Below are 23,736 nucleotides of genomic sequence, written 5' to 3'. Positions count from 1 at the left end.
CTTAAAAATGGTGCAGGAAGAATAGGCCATTTCTGGACACAGCCTATATAGGCAGATCTAGCGAGAGATTCAGTCAAACAGGATGTCAAGTCACAGTCCTGAGTGTCAGGGAGAGCAGCCGTAAAACCACATTTATCTACTTGGGCCATTTTTACATCTGCCACACAGCAGCTCAGGGGGACCTTTTGCCTTGCCTATCAGTTAAAATAGCAGTTGCCCTTTACGATGAGTAGGCTAAATGCTGTGGGTTTTCTCAAGAAGAACATAAAGAGATAGGGGCCTGCAAGCTGCTTGCTGAGATTCAAATCTACCAGCTGCTTCAAAGAGGCGTTTGAAGTCTTGAGGGAAAGGCGCTTTTACCTCTCAGGGAAAGTGAGAGTATGTGCTCACAAAATGTTTCTAATCTGATAACTCTTTAATTTTAATCACCCTGACAGTCTGTGGTGAGGCATGTGGTTAACTATTTCGGGTACAGGAGCTTCTCTCAAAGCCACAGTCTGCTGCTAGGTTGCACGACTCCCTTAACAATGATGAGATGTGAGGGGTTGAAAGATGTTGAGCGGTTCAGATCACGTGCCTGCAGTGGTTCTCTGGGTCCTCTCCTTCCCTGCAATCTTGCTCTCAGCTTTCGGTAAGAGGACGGAGGAAGCAGAAGGGGCAGGAGGCAAGAAAAGGGCGGGTGATGCTGGGCGTGGAAATCACTGGGGTAATGTCAGCAAGGCACTGCTCAGAGAGAGGGCATTTGGAAAGACATGGAGAATTCGAGATGGAGGGCTGGCTGGCATCGCAAACCCTTCCTCTGTTGCGATAGTGCTTGCATTATTGTTTATGAACACAGGAAATGCAAAGAGGTGGCAGGTAGCAAATTCCAGCTATAACAGCCCACAAAATGTCTTGAAAATAAATGGCCACTGTCCAGACTGTATATTTTCCTTTTCTGTAGCCTCTTCACTTCCCCCAGAGCCCTCTCTCCGCTAGACCAGCGGTTCTCAAACTCTGACAGATTGTGCACCACCAATTTAAAAATGATACAACCTTAAGTACTGCTGGCAAATTTTTCAGTTCAACCTTAAGTACCACCAGCAAATTTTTGTCATATAAGGTAATTACAATAAATCTGTTACTGCATACCACTGACAGGTTGCCTGCATACCACTGGGGGTACACTATTGGGAACCGGTGCATTAGACAACTCCTCTAATGGACCGGTCAATAAATCAAATGTCTTTCCTAACACAAATACCTCATGCTCAGCTGGCCCTCCACATCCAGAATGACCTCTTTGAGTTTCCATGTCTTAAATATGTGACATCAAAGATGTGCTTAAATGTGTGACATTGCAGGAAATGAGAAAATGTCCCAGAATATAGTTTCATTAATTCATTTGTTCTTAGGGTATTGCTAGTTATTGTAGTTGGAGGCAACCACACAAAAGGTTAGTGATGAATATTCTTCTAACTTGAGTTAACATTGCTGGCATTTTACACTGGTTGGTGGGTTCGGGAGAAGTTAATTGAGTCCAATCAACAGGGGGCTGGTGCTGGTGTGAGCTCACAGACCGATAGCAGCCAATGGCCATTGCCAACCATTAGCCAACATCCTGGCCCCATGTTCCTTCTCTCCCAGAATAGCCCCTCCTACCTGACCAGCCCCTCCTACCTGGTCTCTCTGACATGCCTGGAGCAGTGTTGCCTTTGCCAGTGGTGAGAGGGAATGAACACCACAGGGAATTAGTGGTGGCAAAGCAAAATCTTGCTCTGATGGATTAAAAGCTAATGGCGGAAATCCTGCCTCTACGTAAGTCAATGGTAAAAATCCCAGTTTCTCCCTTCCAGGGCTACTAATCCTATTGATATAAAGAATGACAGTAGCCATCACTGCCTTGGAGGAGAAACAATAGCTTTAAATATATATATTTAAAAAAAGGAGGCCAAAATATTCCAATGCATAGACAGGCATCAAGAACCACATTGTCTAGCCCTGGCCCTAGACACATGAGAAGTCTTTGAGAAGTAGCATTTCAAGTATAATATACTGCAAAGAAATACCCTGGGTTAATTATGCATAATTAGCAGCTGTCATTTAATTACTGTGAAGATTAAGTCTAGCTTCTACACTGAGAGACCAATTAGAGGCAATTAGATTAGACAACAGATACAGCCTTTCAGTCTCTAAATGAAATCCTATTCCCCCTGAAGAGAGAAAGGGGTAAACCTGAGTGTCATGAATGAGATGCAACCTATTTATAGATTTGGAAGGGACCTTATAGATCTTCAAGTCCAACCCCCTGCCCTGGTCAGGAGAGAAAACCAGGCTCAAATGACCCCAGACAGGCAGACGTCTAGCCTCCTCTTACAGACCCCCAGGGTAGGAGCCAGCACCACTTCCCTTGGAAGTTGGTTCCAGATCCTAGCCGCCCTGACTGTGAAGTAGTGCCTGTGGATGTCTAGTCTAAACCTACTCTCTAATAACTTGTGGCCATTATTCCTTGTTATCCCGGGGGGTGCTCGTGGGAACAAGGTCTCTCCCAAACCCTGCTGGTCCTCCCTCGTGAGTTTGTAGATGGCCACCAGGTCCCCCCTCAGTCTTCTGTTGTGGAGGCTGAACAGGTTCAGGTCCCGTAGCATTTCCTCGTAGGGCCTGCCCTGCTGTCCCCGGATCATGTGAGTGGCCCTCCTCTGCACCCTCTCGATGCTGTCTACATCCCTCCTGAAGTGCGGCACCCAGAACTGGACGCAGTACTCCAACTGCGGCCTGACCAGTGTCGCATAGAGGGGGAGAATCACCTCCCTGGACCTTGTGATGCATCTGTGGATGCATGACAAGGTGTGGTTAGCCTTCCTGACCGTGTCCCCACACTGTCGACCCATGTTCATTCTGGCATCAATAATGACTCCAAGATCTCTTTCTGCCACCGTGCTTTCGAGAAGGGAGTTCCCCAGCCTATAAGTCTGCTGCTGGTTCTTACTGCCCAAGTGCAGCACCCTGCACTTGTCAGTATTTAATCCCATCCTATTTTCATTTGCCCACCCCTGTAACATGTCCAGGTCCTGCTGTAATTTGTCCTTCCCTACTAGCGTGCCCACCTCACCCCAAATCTTGGTATCATCAGCAAATTTAAACAGGCTGCTTTTCACCCCCTTGTCCAAGTCACTAATAAAGAAATTAAACAGCACAGGCCCAAGGACTGAGCCCTGGGGGACTCCACTGCCCACCTCCCTCCAAGTCGAAAAAGACCTGTCCACCACTACCCTCCGAGTACGACCCTTCAGCCAATTTCCTGTCCATCTGACTGTGTAGGCATCGATGCCACAGTCACCTAGTTTTTTAATGAGAATGGTGTGGGAGACAGTGTCAAAGGCCTTCCTGAAGTCCAAAAAGACTACATCCACGGCGACACCTGCGTCCAATGCTTTTGTGACCTGATTGTAGAAGGCAATCAGGTTGGTCTGACAGGACCTACCCCTAATGAAACCGTGCTGGTTGCCCTTGAGCATCATCCCTGATGCCAGCCCATCACAGATGTGCTCCTTGATAATCTTCTCAAAGGGTTTCCCCAGGACTGAAGTAAGACTAACGGGCCTATAGTTGCCCAGGTCCTCCCTCTTCCCTTTGTTAAAGATGGGGACCACATTGGCTTTCTTCCAGTCATCCGGCACCTGGCCAGAGCACCACGAGTGCTCATAAAGCCATGCCAGGGGCCCCGCAATAACCCCTGCCGATTCCCTCAACACCCTGGGGTGGAGAGCAGCTGGACCTGCTGATTTGAACATGTCCAGCCACTCCAGAAGTTCCCTAACTCGGTCCTCCCTGACCTTAGGCCTGGCGGCATATCTCCCGAGTCCGTCTGGAATCTTGGTCGGGGAGTCCCGGTCCCTGCACAAGAAATTGGAGGCGAACAATTTGTTAAAGAGGTCTGCCTTCTCCCCTGCTGAAACCACCTGATTGCCAAGCATATCCTGCAGGGACCCCACATTATCTGGTGCCTTCTTCATTCTCCCTATATTTTTAAAAAAGGACTTTTTATTATCTTTGATCCTTGATGCTAACCCTAGCTCCGTATCTGCCTTAGCTTTTCTAACAGCCCCCCTACAGACCCAAGCGGTGGAGGTATACTCCTCTTTGGTGACAGCCCCTCCCTTCCACCAGGTGTACACCTCCTTTTTGGCAATCAGGCATTCATGAATGCCCTTGGTGAGCCAGGGGGGCTTTTGAGCACTCTTGCCCCCTTTGCTTCTTGTTGGGATTGCCACCCCTTGGGCTCTGAGTATCATCTCCTTAAGGAATGACCACTCATCTTGGGCACTGAGTTCCTCTATTCTTGAGGAACCCCAGTGCTTCTCCCACTAATCTCCTCAACTCATTGAAGTTGGCCCTCTTAAAGTCTAGGGCTACTGCCTTGCTGCCAGCCCTTGACACCCTACACTGGATAATGAATTCCAGCAAGCGATGATCGCTATCACCCAGGTGGTCGAGGACCTGGAGCCCTCTTACCAGGTCATCGCCTGTGGCCAGGACCAGGTCCAGCAGGGCATTCTCCCTGGTAGGACTGTGCACCTCCTGGGTTAAGTGGAGGTCTGGTATCTCAGCCAGGAACCTCCATGAGCGGTCCAACCTGGCTGACTGCTCCTCCCAGCAGATGTCTGGGTAATTTAGATCACCTATGACAACTACATCCCTTGCTTTAAGTGCCTCCGCAAGCTGACCTGAGAATTCGTGGTCCAGCTCTTCCCCTTGGTTGGAAAGTCTGTAGTAGACCTTCACCGTTAAGTCCCTAGCAGATTTCCACGCTTAGATTTCCCCACTATAGCAACATACCTAGCAATCATGTGTAGATCCATGTGATGGCTACGTCGCTGTAGCATGTTGTACAGCAATGTAGCAATGTGCTGTAGGGCAATATGTACACATGCCCAGAGAAACCTAGGGAATGCAAGTAGCTACTATTACAAATAACAGGAGGGGAAGGACACCTCGATTCCAGAGGAAGTGGGGTTCAGTCTGTGCCAATGCATGGGTTACCAGGGACATGCCAAAACCGTGCTCCCCCATGCTTTTGTGCGGGCCGGGAGCGGTCTGAGGCCTTCGGGGGCGCGCTGAGGGCTGTGGCCAGCAGCCCTGGCATGCGGGTCAGGGAATGCAGGCCGGCGGACTAGAATTAGGCACAGACGCGTAGCGGTTGATTAAAGATTATTTTACTTACACCATAGATAGTTGCGGTGCAGGCAGGAAAAATTTGCTTGCGTTGCAGTTACAGACAGACACGTGGAGTTTGCTAGAACTCGAACTCGAACAAGACCCGCAGAAAACTCGAGCCTCTTGAAATAACTCGGGCAGAGCTCTGAATACACACACACACGAAGCTTGCTAGGCTCTGTGGAACAAGCGCGCAGGGAAGGGGTTCGTTGAGGGATCGCGCTCGGCGACGGGGAGAGGCCAGAGGTTGATCAGACCCCTATAGCCTTCTTAAGGCACACGCTGGGTCCGTTAGGCTCCGCAGCGCTTAGAGATTTTCACTAGACGTGAAATCCTCCTCCTCCACGAGATGGTTGTGGAGTCCTCCAACTTGGGCAGAAACCGCTCAAGCCTCTTATACAGCTAGCAAGCCAATTGCTAGCTGCCACGTGGGAATAATTTAGAACTGGCCAATAGTGGGGAACAAATTTGCATGCGAATGGCAGGAACTCCTTTGCAATGGGGTTTTCTCTTTGCAACTGAGAAATGCACCCTGCAAAGAAAGCTCTGAGTGGCGGGAAATAATTTAGCAGTGCCGAAGCACACACACACAAAATCACACCCTTGGGTTGTGACAGCTTTCAACCCACTGGCCTCCTTTCCCTTGGCGTTCCAGAGATAACCATCAAGGACCTCAGACCATCCAGTGCTGTCATCTAGTGCCCCACTTTGCTTTTGCAGAGACTCCAGTTGGGCATCGCTCTTCTGCAGCAGTGCTGGAGCCCTTTGAAGGAGACTCTCCTGATTTGGAACATATATACTTGGGATCATTTTCTATCTACCCTGGGATCTTATCTGCACTTTCCATCCCAAGAGATCTAGTTCCCCTAATCAGAGGCTCCCATTACAAACAGTCTAACCTAGGATTTTATCTTCCTTAGCCAAGATGGGGGAATTCTTTGAAGTCTCTCCCTTCCCACACTTTGAGCCATGTTCCACCTTGGTAACTTTATCCCCTTCTGTGGTGCCACTTCTGATTCACACCCATGTTGTCAAGAGCAGTCAGAGCCCAGGTAATGAGTTTCACTCTGGGCATGATCTTGTATCAGCAACTCCTTCAACTTCCAAGCCATCAATGAGCTGGAAGATGCAAGTTCCCAATGTCAGAAAAGGAATTTATAATGCAACCCCATGGGCAGAAATGGAACAAGGTGCTCTTCTTCCTTGGTTGTCTAAGATCCAACTCTACACTTTAACCCTAACACATGCCCTTTCTATTGGCAGACAAATGTAGTGACCCACCAAGCATTGAGTTTGCTGAGTTTACCACAGAAAAATACATGGTGAGCAGTACAGCACAATATACATGTAAATTTGACTACAGAAAGAGAAGTGGGTCATCAGGAGTGATTGCATGCAAGAACATATCTGGGCTCGTTCAGTGGGAATACGACAACAAGTTTGAATGCATCCGTAAGTAATCACCCTTCCTCCTGCTAAATAGAAGCACATTTCTTCTATAACTGAATGTGATGGCTGCACAAGTAATTTCCAATTGATTTTGGTATGATAAGTGGCTGTGATTCACTGCTGTAGTGAACTGCACTCTACATTATGGTCTCCCCCAAATAAACCTTCCTGATACTGGCTCCCATTGACATTACAACCCTAATGGAATCTGAAGTGTTTATATGACATTAAAACAAAGGGTTTCACATATTAGTTGCTTGCAGAAGAAACAAAATTTACCAACCTAATGTGGCAGGGCACTTGGGGTAGGACTGCAAATCTGGAGCACCACCACAGAGAGGACACATGAAGCAGTCTGGAGGTTTGGTTAGGAACTAAGGGGATGGAGGAGGTTCCTAGGGACCAGGTTGGGACCCAGGTGAGCCCAGAGCAAGGGGCTCAGTATGTAAGACCTACTCTGAGGCTCAGATCAGCTCAGAGACAGAGGCCGAGAGATTAAGAGATCTGCTGAGTAGCCTCAGAGAACGGACCTGAGGAGCCTGAGAGAGTGGACCTGTGAGAGGGGCCCGGAGCTCTCAACTGGCCCAAGGTGGGATTAGGGCGTATGAGAAGCAAAAGGCACAGGTGTGGCTACAGCCAGAAAGGAAGGGGTCAGAGAAACAGAGGCCCATAATGAGGATGGCAGTGATAGGGCCATCAGAAATGGACGAGGGTCTGAGAAAGAGAGAGCCAGGGGTAGCCTGAAAGAGGGAGAGGGCTGAGCCCAGGTGGGGGCTGCATAGAAGCCAGTGAAGACCAGGGGCTGAGAGAAGAAAGGGCCATAGACAAGGGAGCCCTGAGTAAAGGGCGACATCTGTAAAGGGCCAAAATTGCTTGTAGCCAGAGTTTTGGGCAGGGACAGCATGGCTCTGGGTGACAGAGGCCAGGACCTAAGCTGGTTCTGGGTATGACCAAAAACTGCAACCTACTGGGGCTTGAGAGTCATAGTAGTGGGACTGCTTGCTCATGGTAGAGTAGCCCTAAGGAAGTGCCACCGGGGCCAAACCCCAGGGAAGGGTGAGTCTTGGGTACCCTAAAACCTCAGCCCCCACTACCTTCCTGCTTATCTCTTGATAGGGAAAGGCTAGGGGAGCACACCCTGAAATAAAAGCAGGAGCAGGACCAGATAGTCTAGAAGCTCAGGCAAAGGTCCAAGGAAGAGCAAGACCAGAAGATCCAGAGGCTCAGAGTGAGGTCTAGAGACAGAGTGAGGGCCAGGGATGGACCGAGGCAGACCAAAACAAGAAGGGTCCAGAGGCCCAGGAAGGAGCCGAAAGCGAGTGGGACCAGGAGGGTCCAGTGGCTCAGCGAGGGGCCAGGAATAATGTAGTAGGACCAGAAGGGTCCAGCGACCCAGTGAAAGGCTGGAAATAGTGAGGTCAAGAGAGAGACCAGGAGGCCTGGCATCCTCAGAAAGGCACCGTGCATCTGTAGGGCTGAATAAGAGGATGAGCTGTCTTAAGACCCAGGAAGGAGCCAAATGAGGGACCAAGGGACCTGGCAGCTTAAAGTGGAGTCATATGAGGGACTGAGGAGCCTGAGGACTGTGTGACAGACCGAGGGTCTTGAGGGCCCAGAAGAGGGCTACGTGGGTGTAGGCATGTGACAAAAAGAACATCCATGATGATGCCATCTGTGAGGCATGGGACATGGTGTAGGGGAGGTATGGAGCCATGCAGTCAGCCTATAAGGCCAAGGACCACAGCTACCAGGTGGTCACTAAAGCAAGACCAGGTCTGGGAAGCCCAGGGGAAGCCTCCCTTTTATAACCATAAAAGACATCAAGAGGTGGCAGGTGAGTGAAGGGGAGACTGTTCCCAGAGTGAGCAGGGCAAAAAGGGGTTTTGGGGGGGAGTTATAGCCACCCCTAAGGATGCCACCCTGCTACACCTAGAGTCACAGCAAAGGGCTTACAATCTGACATATGCACGGTGCCTTTCTGAGGAGAGTGCTTCAATTGGGAACAAACAGAGATGATACCAGACTTTTGCTTTGAGCTTTGGGGTAATTTGGAAGTTTAGGACACTGAAAACCATGCAAGTCACCCACAAGATACACAAGCTGAGTAACAACCCTCCAAGGACGTAGTCTGAGCAAAGGGAAGAGGACTTTCTCTTAGCTCAGACCTACTTCATTGCATCGCTGCTGCTTCTGCAGTTCACCCTCTTACCACAATCAGTCCTTGTGCCTAACAACATTGCTCAGGTGTTTGGAGGTTAGTCTTGCTGGTCCCTTGGGGAAGCTGGCCACATGGCAAAGAGGGAATTGCACTACCACATCTTCTTCCATCACACGCTCATTCTGGTTCAACAGGGACTAGAAGTCCCCCTTTCCTGTTGCGGCCATGAGTTATTTTGAAATTTTTTAACCTGATCTGATGCAGGGAATATGTATCTGTGTCCACATCCCTAGAGACAGATCTGTGATTTCAGCCTTATTTGCCAGGAGTCCTGAGGCTTGATTGTGACATGTGATTCCCGTTATATAGTCATGAACATGTTTAAAGCCAAATGCTGGGGCCAGTCACATGCATTCAGCTGCCAAAAGCAGAGAAACACCTCTCCTGACTTAAACTGAATTGCACCATGGCTGAATGTGTCCTGTGTGCATGTATTTTGGATCGGACATGGATTTAGGGAGAACATCTCTAGTAAGGCATGTTCCAGCTCTGTGATAACGATGCAGCCTATGTGCCTCATTTAGTTCCTCTATCTCGAATCCTGTCATTCACTGTTAAACAACACATGAACCCACCTAAATGTATTGGGCAGAAGCATCTCAACCACTCAACAGATTTGATCAACCCAGTAGTTATTAGGCAAAACTTGCCTGTAGTGTCCAGGTATTTAAAAACAGCAGGCACAAGGGGATGCTTCCACAAGCTCCTCTGGTAGGTTGAATATTTATATAATCTTTCCATTATCTTTCTTTTTATCTACCAGTATATATTACCCCTAAAATTCTCTGTTAACTCTCCTTCCTGTTCAGTACACATTCTGTATTAAACTGACCCAGATTTTTCTGGCTTTAGGATCAGTCGTAACTTTTTTGTTCCATTACAATTATATGCTCACTTGCCATTCCTTATGCATACATGGTCCTCTTCATGCTAAGATTGGTTAGAAAGCCATTAGTTCATAGCAGGCACTTTTGACCTTAAATAGGCCATTACTCCCAACAATAAGGATAAGGAAACCATTATTTTTCCCTTCAAAGCAAGGGAAAATTGATGTTAAATAGGAGAAAAACTTCCTTGCACAGAGATGCAATGTACTGAGCTGGAAAATAGCCTCTCCAGAGAAGTTCTGGAAACCCTGTTGTTAGCATAATTTAAAACTAGGACCTAGAGGGACACAGGAGTTGCTGTACTGGATGCAGCCAGTTATCCCCCTCATCCTGTATCTTGTCTCAGCAATGGTCAAAAGCCGATAGTATAAGACCCCCATAGTGCAGAACTAAAGAAAAGCAGGCCTTCTCAGGAGGGCATTTAGTCCAACTCCCTGCTCAAGTCAGGATCATCCCCAATCTAACACATTTTAGACAACCTGAACACAAACCATCAGAGATACCACAACCTCCCTAAGCAGCTGGTTCCAGCGTTTAATCATTTTCACGCTTAGGATATTCTTCCTAATAACTAACCTTAGTGTCCCTTCTGACAGCGTAGATAGTAAATGTGGAATAATATGCCTCTCTATATCCTTCACTGCGTGTGCTATAAGGAACAATCCTGCATCGGCCGGAGCACACGAGGTAACCTAGCATTGCCTGTACATTTCTTGCTATTCTGATTGTGTAACACATCAGGTGTCCGTATAGAGAAGACTAATTTTAATCTTGCCCACAGATATCTCCAACTTGTCCTCATTTTCAAGTCTCCCAGAAAGAACAAGGAGCAGCAGGCCTGAGACCTCACAAGCTGTAAAACAACTTGCGCCAAAAGGTAAAACATGCAGCAATCCCTGCTTATCCTAATCGTGCTCCCAATGACGTGCATGGGAGTTGAGGAAAGCCAGTGTCCGGCCCTATATAAATCCCCACCCTTCCACTGCTTCAGTATTATAGTATACAGCTGCCGATTCAGAACTTGTTCTCATAACCCTGGCTTGTTAGGAGTAATAACAAACTAGTGTTTTTTCTTGTCTGGCATAAGGATGAAGGGAAAGCACCTGACATTGTGACATCCGGCCATTGCGGGTGCGGGCATGGACCAGGTTCTGTCTTACCTGGCACCTTTGTTTCTCCTCGGCAGACAATCTGATTCAAACTGCAGTTGGACTTGCAGAAATTAAAAATTGGGGTGTCTATCACCCCTTTCCTGGACAGCTTACAAGGCTGCTGTGTTTGGAGCTGAGCACTGCATCCTGCATACACGGAGTATCTAACCACCTTTTGACTCTGTTGTCTGCTGTTCATTCCCAAGGTGCAGATCCCCTGTCTATTGCTCAGACGTGCGGTCTCATGTTCCAGGTGCCGTAGGGCCTGCGACAAATGATGGATCCCTGCATCTCCCTATTAATGTAATGTGCCCTTTCCCTGACCAAGAATAGCCTCTTTGCTTTGAGCAAATAGATGTCCCGGGGTAACAAATGGATGCATGACACCTACAGCAATGTAAATTTACCTGTTTTTTTCTGGATTAATTTCACTGGATTCTGGTGTGTTACTTTGGGAGACTATATACCTTGCTTATACTAGTGTAAATGGGTAGTTCCTTCCATCCGTGGGCCAAGATATGCAACCAGAGTAGACAAACCCATCGAATTAAATCAAGCCTCTTTTCAGCTTCTTGATCAAATGAGACTCTTTCAAGTTACGACCTCTTCGGGTGTTTATAGATGTGCTCCAGGAGGCGGGGGCTAGGGGTGCTTTAATTAGTCCAGGTCTAAGAGCCACATTAATTAAAAGCACCCGGAGCGGCACATGTAACAACACCCCTGTGCTGAAAAATGGCGGCGGGGTGCTTTGAACTAAAGCTCATTGAACGAGCTTTAGTTTGAAGGGCCCCACCGCCATTTTTCAGTGCAAGGACGCTGATACATGTGACACTGGAGTCTTGTCACAGCAGGGACCCAACAGTTACCTAAGAACGATTGAATTAATGAAACTATATTACTAATTACCATTCTCCATGAGACTCGATTAATCGAGTCTGCTCCGACGCGGTGTAATTACGGCATGTCGGAGCAGCCTCCCTGCAAGGGTAGAGGAGCTCTTAGCGTGGAGCTGAGCGGTGGTCCATATGAGAGCAGCTCTGTGCCCCACTGCTTTCAAGTTAGTGTATTTAAGAACTATTGGAAAATAAGTTTAATCCAGTTTAACTGTCTCTGAAGTAATGTGTCTGGCTGAATATTTTTTATATGGAAAACAAGAACCAATGACAAAAAGTATTTGAGCGAGACACTCATTCGTCTGCTTTAATAATCGATTCACCCTGGTGGTTGCCGGGTCTGTCAGCTCTTTGTTTTATGAAATAACTTGATCTGGATGAATCGGTACCGAGTGATCTCTGTATCATCTCAAAGAATCAAGAGAGTCTTGGTTTCGTCATGTGTGCACGGTTTGTGCCTGTTCAAACTGCACTGATCTGATAAGGGTCATAGTGGGTTAAATATAGCCCCGAGCTAACCACAGGCCTTCCTTTGATCTTGTAGGATTCTGCGGGCTGCCCAGGCCTGTTCAACATGCTAACATCATCGCATATTTATACCCCGTGGGGCAGAAACTGCAGTACAACTGTCTGCGAGGCTATGACGCTCGACCCCCAACCTCTGCCATCACCACATGTGAAATCACGACAAAGTGGACCACACTACATCTGCGGTGCACCAATGACAGTAAGCATGCAGGTTATTCATACGCTGATGCGATGGCACGCCGTCACATTCACAGACCCCGATGAGCAGGGATCCCGGTTTTCTCTGCTTCCAAAAGAGCCCCAATTTTGGGTTAAAAAAAAAGGAACCCCAAATCCACAATTTTTTTTTTCCATGATTGAAATGAAACATCACTAATATAGAGATATGTACAGACTTGTGCTGCATTTTGATCATGGGAAGATGTGGATTTGGGGTTACTTTTTTTTAACCATAAATTGGGGATTTTTTTTTTTAATTAGAGAAAACCAGGATCCCTGCTGATGAGCAAGTTGTTGGCTCCCGTTCATTTTCACTTCCCCTAGACCAAGTGCCGTCCCTTCTCTGTCCAAGAGCTAGCTGCGAGCCAGGGCCTGAGCTGGATGGAGCAGTAGGGTGAGGAGCATGCTGATCAGCAAGCACAAAGCCTGGCTCTGCCTGACTGTTGTGCACGTGTAGGGGAAGAGGAAGGTGTAAGGGACTGGGATACAGGCGGTCTAGCCTAATGGTTATACCACTGAGAGAAAGTAGGGGTCTGGGGCTGGGGCAGAGGATGGGAGCCATATTACCAAATCCACATGGAAGTCCAGGGGCAGAGTCCACGGGATAATTCACAGAGTGACGTCCAAAAGCAGAGTCAAACCAGCATCAGAACCAAACAACAGATCCAGGGGGAAATCCAAAGCCGCTGTCCAAAACTAAGCCAAAGCCAGGGCCAGGAACCAGGAAGCTTCACAGCAGAGCTGTTGGCTGGCCTGCAGACCCAGGGCTAGGTGGATAGGCAGCTCTCCCAGCAGCCAGTCGAGATGCTCGCAGTTCCTAAACTGCGGCAGAGCTCACGGCAGGTGCGGCTCCTGAAGCACTTGGCCCAGGCTGGGCTGCCTGATCAGAGTCCCTACCAGAAGGGAGGTCTCTCTTGCTGAAGCTGGTGGAGCTGTGCAGCATGGTGGGGATCACAATGCATGACGCTCTCTGGACCATCATTTAACAAAGCTTTCCAGACGGTGTTTTGATCGGAGAAAACTGTGGCATCGTTTAGCCCTGGTCTTTTTGGAGCTGATTGAGCTGGGCTGGCTGGAACCCAGCTACCACTGCAAAACCTGCTTCTCCAGGACTTCAGCTGCTTAAAACCCACCAGTAATCCCACCCTCCACCCCCTTCCATCCCAGCAGACATCATCCTTGTATCGAGGAATAGCTGATGATGATGACTTGAGCGGTGCGACTGGAAATCGCATTACTATAGATGCACACTTCACTGCTTCCCAGTCCAGCAACATGGACTGCCAGTTCTCCCCCATCTCCACCGTGCACCAGAACTACATCACTCGTGTAGACAGGAAACGTTGCAGGCCTTTGCTATGGCAATGCTTTTGCAGAGATGTCACAGGCAAACCTAGCCAAGGTGCCTAGACAGGCCCCAATGACCCTATTATACAAGCATCTCTCAGTGGTTGGGGTATTCTTCTCACAATATACTGCGGGGGGACGGTTTTCCCCATGTCATAAGTGGGGGGTTGAAGCACAGCCAGCCGACACCATTGCTGAAGATCTCACAAAGTCTGCAGCAGCGCAGGGATCTGAACCTGGGTCATGAAAGTCTCCTGCGCTGGAGAATCGGCCTCCTCCAATCTGATGCATAAAAGTATTGAGGCTCTTAGCTGGCTCTCTGTTCACTAGAGCATGCAGCTTCCATTACACCCAGCATGCTGCTCCCAGAGGTTTAAGAAACAGGCTGGACCACAGGCAGCTAACCCGTGGCATGAGTGCCGCAAGCAGCCCAGGCCGCCCCTGTCTGAAGTGCATGGCAGATTAGAGAAGGGGCAGGTAGCACAGGGGCAGATAGGACAGGCAAAGCAGCCAATTAGGCAAGGAGCACAGGGAAGGAAGCAGAAAGCAGAGCAGCAGATCAGGCAAGGACCACACAGCTAGGAGCAGAAAGCAGAGCAACAGATGGGGCAGAGGATGGGAAATCAAAGTGGCACTTGAGGAAGGCTCAGGGCTAATTATTGGCATGCCTCCCAAAAAGGCTGGCCCCAGCTAAATTAGACAAACACTTATCCGGGGTGGTTTAGATGGGGATGATCCGCCCTGGAGCAGGGAGCTGGATTCGGTGTGACCTCCTGAGGTCCCTTCCAGCCCTCCTTGTCCATGGCTCTAATAGCGCTGCCCACCGGAGAGGAGAGGTGAGGGGCTGTTTAAGCCGCAAACACAGCATGCAGGGCAGGAGCTGCCAGTTCAGCCTGACCGCATCTGCCCTGCATTACCGCTCGGGTGCTTGAAATGAACAGCCCTGGAAGCCGCCCGTCAAGAATAAACAGGAATTTGCTTTCGTTACAGGTACGGCCGATCCAACTCACATTATACCTACAACGCATCCCGCGGCAGGTACATCAGAGAGCGTAACCTGGCTGGGGGAGGGGGGTTCCCATACCTTTGGGCCAGATACTTTCTCTCTTTACATGGTGGCTCTACCCGAAAGGCTCAGCACTGGCCAAAACCACATGATTTCTTGGCTTCTCTCATTACTGGCGGCTTTGGAGAAAAAAAGACACCCCAACATAACTCTGAACCCCTGTCTCCTGAGCCCTAGGCTAATCTCCTTACCTGTGCTACATCTACCCCCCTCAATCTGAAGGCCTGCACTTGTACTCAGTTCCCTGAATAGGCAACTCGCATCGTAGTCACCGATAGCATGCCCATGCCCAAGGGAGTCAGAAAAATCAGTAAAGAAGTATCTCTCTTTTCTTTATAGGCGTAGCCAATCTGTCCCATTTTCCACCTACGAAGTTTCCAGTAACAGGTACGGGAACCAATGTGTTATCTGGGGGTGCGGAGAGGGGGAGGCGCTTCTCCCAACCCTGGGACAGACCCAGGAAGACGCGGCTCCTATCCTACTCATCCATAGCAGGCGGCAGGCAGCGCAAACCCTCAGGATGGAAGTGTTGATTGGCTGTTTAAACAGCAAGCAAAGCAGCTATTGCCAAGGTGTGCAGGGAACGAGCTGTCCGATCCAACCAGCCCGTGACCTAGACATGAGCAGACCCGCTCAGTGGAAGCCGCACACCAAGAGCAAACAGGAATCTCATTGCAGGCCCAGCGGATCCATCTTATTTTGCACCCCCAACGCTTCCAGTAACAGGCACATCAGACAGAGCTTGTTAACTGGGTCGAGGCAGGGGGTCCCCCCATTTTGAGAACTGGGAGAAACTGTTTATATCACAGCCAACACCATCAGCTAGCAGCCGGTCTCACACCAAGAGGTAATGGGTTGTTGAAGAAGCAAAGGTGGCACTTTCGATCGCCACGTGTGTAGTCAGGTCTCAGATATAGCTTGGCCTCGCCGCTTTACATTGCTGCTTGGATCGTAGGAATGGGCAGTAGCTATCACTGGAAAGAGTAAATCAACATAAATCTCTCATCTCTTTACAGTGACGACTAAGCCGTTCCATTTGACATGTAGGATGGCCGTAATAACAGGTACAACCGAGGTCTTCAGGGTAGAGCTGGTCATTCTCCCTCCTTCCACTTTTCAGTCCTAGCCTGTTCCAGTGCTTGACCATTATCAGAGGCAGAAAGTCCCTGCTGATCTCCAGTCTAAATTCCCATTGCTCCCAGTCCTGTCCTCCACAGCCACACAGAAAAGGCCGTTTCCAATCCATCTTGGTAATGACCGTTCAGGCATTTGAAGACTGTTATCAAAGCCCTCCGCAGCCTTCTCTTCTCCAGACAAAATGACCCTAATTTATCCAGCTTTTCTCATAAATCATGCTTCCCAAGTCTCTAATGATCTCATTTTATGTACTAGGCTACAAACCTTGGAGGGGGGAGAGAAATGATTTACAGGGTAGCTGCAGTTGTAAGCATTGAAGCTTTTTAGGGTGCAATTTTGGAAAGCGCCTACAGGAGTAGGTTTAGCTAGATTTTTTTTTTGAGGGAGTGAAATAGTAAATTGACTGAAACATGCAGGTTTGGGGACTCATGAGAAAAAATCTCTGAAAATTTAAGTCAGATTACAAATTAATTTCATACAGAAAAAAAAAAAAAGATGGGTGAGGGGCAAATCCCAGAAAACATCTTCTAGGAGAAAGCATATTAACGTCATTTGTCGGCATTAGTTCTGGTTTCAAAAATTGGCCACATCCTATTGAAAAAAAACCCAAAACCCCAACATCTGGGTAAAAAAGGATGAAATGACCTAAAAACGAAATGTTTCCTTTCACAGCGAATGGAACATTTCGGTCCATCTGAAACATTTCCTCCCCAGTATTGTGGTTCAGGTGCCAAGACAAAAAAGAAAAACAAGGTTATTTACTGAACTTTAGTTTGAAGGACCGCTCCCACTTCAAGTCCACTGGGTCATGGTGACTGTGATCCTTACTGGGCTGAGGTCAGGGTCAGAGGCAGAAGCAGCTGCCACCCAAGGGAACTAGTACAACTAAGATCATCCAAACCAGAGGCCATCTCTGCCAAGTGTCTAATTAGTTATAACCTAATTAGGGACCCAAGCTGCCTCTCACTGTGGATTCCTGATCCCAGCTGGGGGCTTCTCGGTGCTACTGTCATACATAACAACGAGCAAAGTTGGGGAGTGAATAGCATCCCTGAGGCACAGGTACCCCCATAGATACTTTGCAATGCTGAATGCTGTTAGTCTGGAGGTCTCTCCTATATAACCTCTATCAGACCAGAGGTTAAAAGCTGTGCAGTTGTATGTTGGTGAGAGGTGAGCTCCTAGCCCAGATCCTACGGCCACTTTGATCAGTCAGCTTTGGGAAAACCATAGCAATCACACTGCGGTGTTTCAGTTCATGCTTTCTGCTCACTCCAATCTTTGTCTTTTTTAGCTGTTACGATCTCTGTCGTGTTGCTGAGTGTCTTCATCTCTGCGGGGTGGATCTTCGCGAAGTATGGTGAGTAGCAAGAGTTAGTTAACTCTGAAAATCCCTGTGATGCAAGGGGTTATGAGCCAAATCATTCTCCTTGACCATAAGCAGCCCAGGCTGGATTTGTGGCTATCTCCTTTGGCATCAGAGGGCTGACCGTGCTTTTCTTTTCCCTTCAATATATCAAATACAGTAAAAAAGAAAAGCACAAATGAAAGCATGTTAAGGTGGAGACATAGACTTGCCATCCATGTCATCTTGCAATCCTTGTTATCTTGAAGATGAATCTGTCAGAGTGAGGTGTCAATGAGGGGAACCGCACAGCTGAGTGGGAGAGCGCTCTGAAGAGGAAATGAAGTTTAATCTATGCAAATGTGAAGGATTTCAAATAATTAACATCTCACATAATTTTATCTCTAGCTAATCTCTGAGAAGCATGGCTGCTTTCATTTACCTTAACTGCTCTCCATGCCTCAGGTTTAGCAATCAAGTTCTGACTAAATTCCTTCCCACATTTATTGATGCCACATTCATTTATTATACCAGTTTTGCTGCTTCTACTACATTATTGCTGAAGTTGGACTATAATGCAAGCCAAACACTTCCTTACTCCCCACTCTTAGAAAACCTCTACAGTAATAGCTCTACACAGCTCTTTCCTTTCAGCCCCCTTCACACTAGGTCCTGAGAGCTGGACAGCTCTGAACACAACATTATCTTTGATTAACTAAGGAAAACCAGCATGGATGGTTTTAATACTTCTGCAAGCAGATGTGCTAAGACCAAAGCCGCATTTGCAAACCACCCTCATTTACCCACTTCCACTGAACACTGTTTAATACAGGGTGAAGAAGGGTCTGGTAAAGCAATGCAGATGTCTAATTTGGTTTAATGACACATGCAATCACCGGGATCCCACAACAAACACTTACGACCTTGCATGGATTTGCCAAATGCAATTTAGTGCCAGGCAAATGGCGGCGAAAACAAAATGCAACCAAAGTTTTTGCTCATTTTTGTTATTTGCCCTCATTGTTTGAACTGTTCTCCCCACTTCCTGACACCATCAGGAAGTTCTGAAAGCAAAATTGCCACAAGCTATAGGAGAAATCACATGCTGAGAAAGCCTCCGCTGCCTGGATAGAAAGCAAGCCAAGAGAGCGTAAGAGACTTTTGCCATAGTCTTACACACCTGGGAAGTTTGCCCTGTATGCTTAAAAGACCACACTTCAATCTCAGTTCACTCTGCAGGCCAAATCCAGATCAACTCCACAGAAGCTGAACTCAAGTTTCCCTACACCACTGAATGGATATGGGATGTTATGGGGAGAGGCACAAGGGCTTTTGCTGGAGATGACTTCTACTGCCCTGTTGGTGTTGGGTCAAGTGCACATTTCAAAAGCAGTGGTTGGGCCCTTGCTCAAAAAGCCAATCACTCCGGCCTTCAGCTGTCACCTGGAGTTTCCCAGGTTGTGGGAGGTTTACAAGGGTGGTGGCAGCAAGACAACTGCAGCTGATGGATATTAAGCCTGAGTATAGGACTGAAACTTCATTTGTCACCTTAGTTATGATCGCTCAAACAAAGGGAGGAAGAGCATGTACCCTCTCCTGAGTCCTTCAGGTCAAAGGGGCTTGATGATGATCAGTAACTTGGAGGGTGGTTGGGGCTGCTTTGGAGGAACTCTGCTCCATCCTTTTAAGAACCCACAAAAGATGGCATTGGCCAATCTCTATTATCTCTCTGGAAGGACTCCCACCTGTATCCACCCTCCCTTTTAACTGTGTATTGAGAACGGTTGGTAGCAGGCAGTTAAGAAACACAAGTACCGTGTCCAGTTTTGGGCCCCCTGCTACAGAAAGGATGTGCACAAATTGGAGAGAGTCCAGTGGAGGGCAACGAAAATGGTTCGGTGGCTGGGGGACATGACTTGTGAGGAGAGACTGAGGGAACTGGGCTTAATTAGTCTAGAGAGGAGGAGACGGAGGGGAGATTTAATAGCAGCCTTCAACTACTTGAAGCAGGGTTGCAAAGAGGATGGAGCGAGACTGACAGAAGAAGGAGCAATGGTCTCAAGTTGCAGCAAGGGAAGTTTAAATTAGATATTAGGGAAGACTTCCTCACTAGGAGGGTAGTAAAGCACTGGGACAGGTTACCCAAAGATGTTGTGGCCTTTCCACCCTTGGAGGTTTTGAAGACCTGGCTAGACAAAGCCTTGGCTGGGATCATCTAGTTGGGGCTGGTCCTGCTTGGAGCAGGGGGTTGGACTAGATGTGACCCCCTGAGGTCCCTTCAACCCTCATTTTCTATGACTCTCTGATCCTAAGTTCCAGGGTCCTCAGCTCTGGGGTCCCTTATTCTCCTAGAAGGCCTGATACCATTTAAGTTGAAAGGTGATCGAGGTCTGGATTAGAGGCAGATAGGTAGGTTCAGTCCTGATGAGACTCATAGGGTGCCTACAAAAGGGTGGAAGCAGTTGTTAGATGTGTTCCTGCCCTTTGTGTGGCAAGCAGGTGCAGCCTTATTCTTTTGCATGCCAGATCTCAGCCATTTTCCATGCCCTGAGATTTGCTACCACATTGCTTGGCAAACGCAGCCATGACTGATTGCTAAGTAGAGAGGTGGTTAGCCCTGTTAGGCTGAAGTCAAGCAGAAGGTAGGGCAGTGCGGCACCTTAGGAAGGAACTGGTTAAGAAATGCATACATTTTCATAGGCGACGGCCTACTTCATCAGATATGAAAGCTTATGTCTTTCTGGACTAGATGGCCTCTGGAGGTCCCTTCCAACCCTACTTCTCTATGATTCACTGAACTGGTTAGTCTCTAAAGTACCACCTTACCCTGTCTTCTGCCTGATCACTATGCAACAAGTCTTATACAGAAAGCATGTCTCCCTGGTGCTGTGTGGTCTCTGATTATTGCCCAATTCCAGCCTTACACTTAGGATACTAGTTTACATTTTTTTTTAAATCCTAATTGTTCATTTATGTAAAAGCAACATTAGGATCTAAGTGCCAGGGACCAAATGGCAACAAACCCCACTCCCTTATCCTCTCCAAGAGAGAACATTAAGAGAAATGTATGATTCTGACAACCTGTCCTGTGATTTTAGTGCATCGCTACAGGACAAGAAAGAGGAGCTTTGTAGAAGATGCAAATATTAAGATGGCCAATTGGACAACCTCTTCTCCAACTGCACCAGCAAGACAAGAAGTAGGAAGTGAGGAAGAAGGTCAAAGATTCAAGTTGAATGTCTGAGGGGGGAGATGATATTTTGCTTGAAGGTAGATTGCAGAGAAATGCTTTTGACCACAACCAACAGCCAAGACGTCTTAGCTTGCAGTGGCTGGGAAAGACTTACAGTTTGCTGAATACAGGCTGTACAGAATCATTACCAGAAAAAGAAAATGCTCACTTTGATACTGTTTGCTGGAAGGGTCTTCCCTCCCCGTCCATCCCCTACCACTGGTTTGACTGGTTTGTTAATTCTAATGAGTTATTCTTATTCCATATCCTTGGCACTTATGTGTGTGTATATATATATAAATATATATCTATAGCTATATATAGCTATAGATATATATTTACATGGCTTGAATTGAATCCTGTTGGGATAAGCCTTACTTATGTATATCTTTATTAAGATGGGTAGGTAATTTTATGGTTTCAGTGAATAATATGATCCATGTACAGACATTTTCCTTTACAAAGCTATTATTTTGTGGTGGGAAAAAATATCTCCTGTGCTTGTGTCCTGGATGGGTTTCTTCACACCAAGCACTGATACGGATTACTCATTCCTACAGAGTCTGACCTTCTTGCTACCTACTGCTGACAGCTCCTTCAAACATCCACTGCAGATGGGCCGGGCATGCACACACTATTGCTGGAAACTGGTCTTCCACAGGGTGTCTTGTCCTGTTCCAGATAGTTCAAGGGGAAAGGGTAACAGTACACCTGTCCCTAACACGTATAGGACGGTGCAAAGTTACCCAGATAAGATGTCCTGTGTCCCCAACTGGTTTGGCATTTGTCCCCTCATTCCCCAGCCTGGCTGACCCATGAGCAACCTCTACTCAGCCTGTTCTTCATTTCTGAGCCTTGCTACTTAGGTTGGTGGCTTGATAATAAAGCGCTATTAAGCCAGTGTGGACTGGTGGGAGGAGAAGCAACTTTGTGGTAATACCATCCTGAGTTTTATTATCCCTAATTATCATTAAGTGCCATATCTCACCATGTCTACATGAGGAACAGCTTCAGTGAAATACCCAGAGCTATTTGAGAAGAGCTAATATGCAGCTATAGCTTTATTATTATTTATTCTTGAGCATTCAGAAGCAAAGTGGGCACTACAAAGAAACACGGCATTGTCCTTACCTAACTGGTTCACAGTCAAGCTAGTCTAGGGTATTTATGATCTACTGACCACAGAATTGCAGGCTCACCCTTCTTCCTCTAAGCTGTTCTCAACCTTGCGGTCACTCACCGAACACACATAAATTATCAGATGGGATAGCTCAACCCCTTCCCTATGCTTCACACACGTTAGACACCACTGGCATGGCTCACTTGATTCATAAATTCCTGCCATTTCTGCCTAATGCAGTGTGGCAGATGGTAGGAACAGGAGGCCTTCAGTAGCCTTGAGGTCTTGCCAGTCATTTGGCTTTCTACCAGGCAAAACCTTTCTTCCTGAACTGCAACAAGTCACCTGTATCTACAATACGCCTGGTGAACAGAGCCTCTCCATGCCTTCAGGGATTGTTTGAAGTATTTGTTTATCCTTTTCACTTTGCTAATAGGGTTGAATGCTTCCTTCCTTTAGCTAATAGCTATTAGATGTCCTTTCAGGACTGTCCAGGAGACCCTAGCCAGCTGTCTTGGGCAGACCAGCTCTTCAGGGCTAGGACTGTACCCAAGGCCTTCATCCTTTGGTGTGCTCTATGGCCAGACTCGATGTCTACAAGGATCCCAGCTGAAGTCAACAGAGCTTTACAGGAACCAGTGGCAAGGAGGTCCGGGGCTCTGAGCACTGCTAATCCTCAGAGACAATGGAGGCAAGACTTGATGTACCGTCATTTATCCTAATAAAGTATAGGGTGCTTTCTCTTTATGTACACAAGCTCATTTTCCTTTGTAGTGAATGAATAAATGCAGAGAAGACTTTGTGACTCAGGTGAAATTCAGTCATTAGTCTTACCATTTCTACTCCATGGGAATTTTGAGTAATTACAGTTAAAATAAATTATTGTTAAAAAGAAGCACCTTCCTGCAAGCCGGAAGCCGTGCTTTTCAGCCTGCTCTAGTCAGAGACAAGGGCTTGAGTCTCCCCTTGTAAGACTAAGTAGAGTAAGCCCTTTATCTTCAATAAAGTCAACTCGGCTTTAGACTGGTCCGAGAAAAGATCACCACAGAGCCCTTATGACACTTCTCCATAGATCTCAAGGTGATTTACCAATGGGGTCACTATTCCCCTCGGTCCCAGGGTTCAAGTAGACAGATGCCATTGGTACAAGCAATGCATTGTTAAACTGGGCAGGAGCATTTTCCAGAGGAAGAAAATATTGGCAGGGTTGGATTCCCGGCTGAGAGGGCCGAAAGCATTGCTTTTTTGCCGTTCCACAGAAGAAGGTGAATTCGCTGCAACATCACAGAAGAAATGCAAAACTCTAGGACTCTTGGTTCAGGGATGATACCTTTTATCAGACCAACTAAGAAATCACAAAAAAATTATCTTTTTCTGCAAGCTTTTGAGTGCACACACCCTTCCTCAGGCTCAGGGAAAATTAAAGGTGGTAAAAAGTCCCCATAGGTGAAAAATAAACTTCATTTTTGCAGAGGAAGCTGAAGGTCGGAGTCTGTTGCTCTGGGGCCATGAGAGTGGTTTTTATTTTCTACCTTTTGTTTGCCATTTCATTGCTCCACATCAGTACAGCATTCAAGGCTCTAACATGATGCAAAATAAGTTTAATGTACCCAGATCAGCTTTGCCAGGCTTTGTTTTCCAAATGCACATTTAAACAGTTATATTAACCCACTGTGCCCAACTCCACTGCTCACTTGTTAAATGCTTCAGCATCTTTGAACCTCCTTCACACTGAACCTCACACTTGAGAGAAGTTTTTGTTTAACTGCAGTCAGATGTGCAGCTACAGCTAGCCAAGTGCATGCTCAAACCTCCTTTGAGGAACAGGGGACGGTGCATTTTACAAGAAGCAGGACTAGCTTCTGTAGGTGCAGGCTAAACTAATACCATACTCTCACCCCTTCCAGTCGCCGCTCCCTGGAGAACCTGAGCTAGACCAAACACGGGA

At 47.5% G+C, this 23,736-nt stretch overlaps 1 protein-coding gene across 3 annotated transcripts in view; it reads left to right on the top strand.

The window, feature by feature from the left end:
- Positions 1 to 22,597, top strand: part of LOC106737583 (interleukin-2 receptor subunit alpha) — a 33,910-nt gene extending 11,313 nt beyond the window's left edge. For 2 of the 3 annotated variants that reach the window (XM_014607488.3, XM_019487600.2), the window contains exons 2-9: positions 6,460 to 6,648; positions 10,532 to 10,627; positions 12,339 to 12,521; positions 14,879 to 14,926; positions 15,294 to 15,341; positions 15,971 to 16,018; positions 17,386 to 17,451; positions 20,535 to 22,597. In XM_014607488.3, the coding sequence (XP_014462974.1) occupies positions 6,460 to 6,648; positions 10,532 to 10,627; positions 12,339 to 12,521; positions 14,879 to 14,926; positions 15,294 to 15,341; positions 15,971 to 16,018; positions 17,386 to 17,451; positions 20,535 to 20,680 (824 nt within the window). In that variant the 3' untranslated portion in view covers positions 20,681 to 22,597. The remainder of the gene's footprint in view (positions 1 to 6,459; positions 6,649 to 10,531; positions 10,628 to 12,338; positions 12,522 to 14,878; positions 14,927 to 15,293; positions 15,342 to 15,970; positions 16,019 to 17,385; positions 17,452 to 20,534) is intronic. The other variant, XM_019487599.2, reaches the window with a different exon arrangement.
- Positions 22,598 to 23,736: the final 1,139 nt, after the last annotated feature.

Source organism: Alligator mississippiensis, chromosome 4, assembly GCF_030867095.1.
Source record: "Alligator mississippiensis isolate rAllMis1 chromosome 4, rAllMis1, whole genome shotgun sequence".
In the NCBI taxonomy this organism is placed as follows: Eukaryota; Metazoa; Chordata; order Crocodylia; family Alligatoridae; genus Alligator; species Alligator mississippiensis.
The sequence above is the reverse complement of the archived record's forward strand: the minus strand, read 5'-3'. Positions and strand labels throughout refer to the sequence as shown.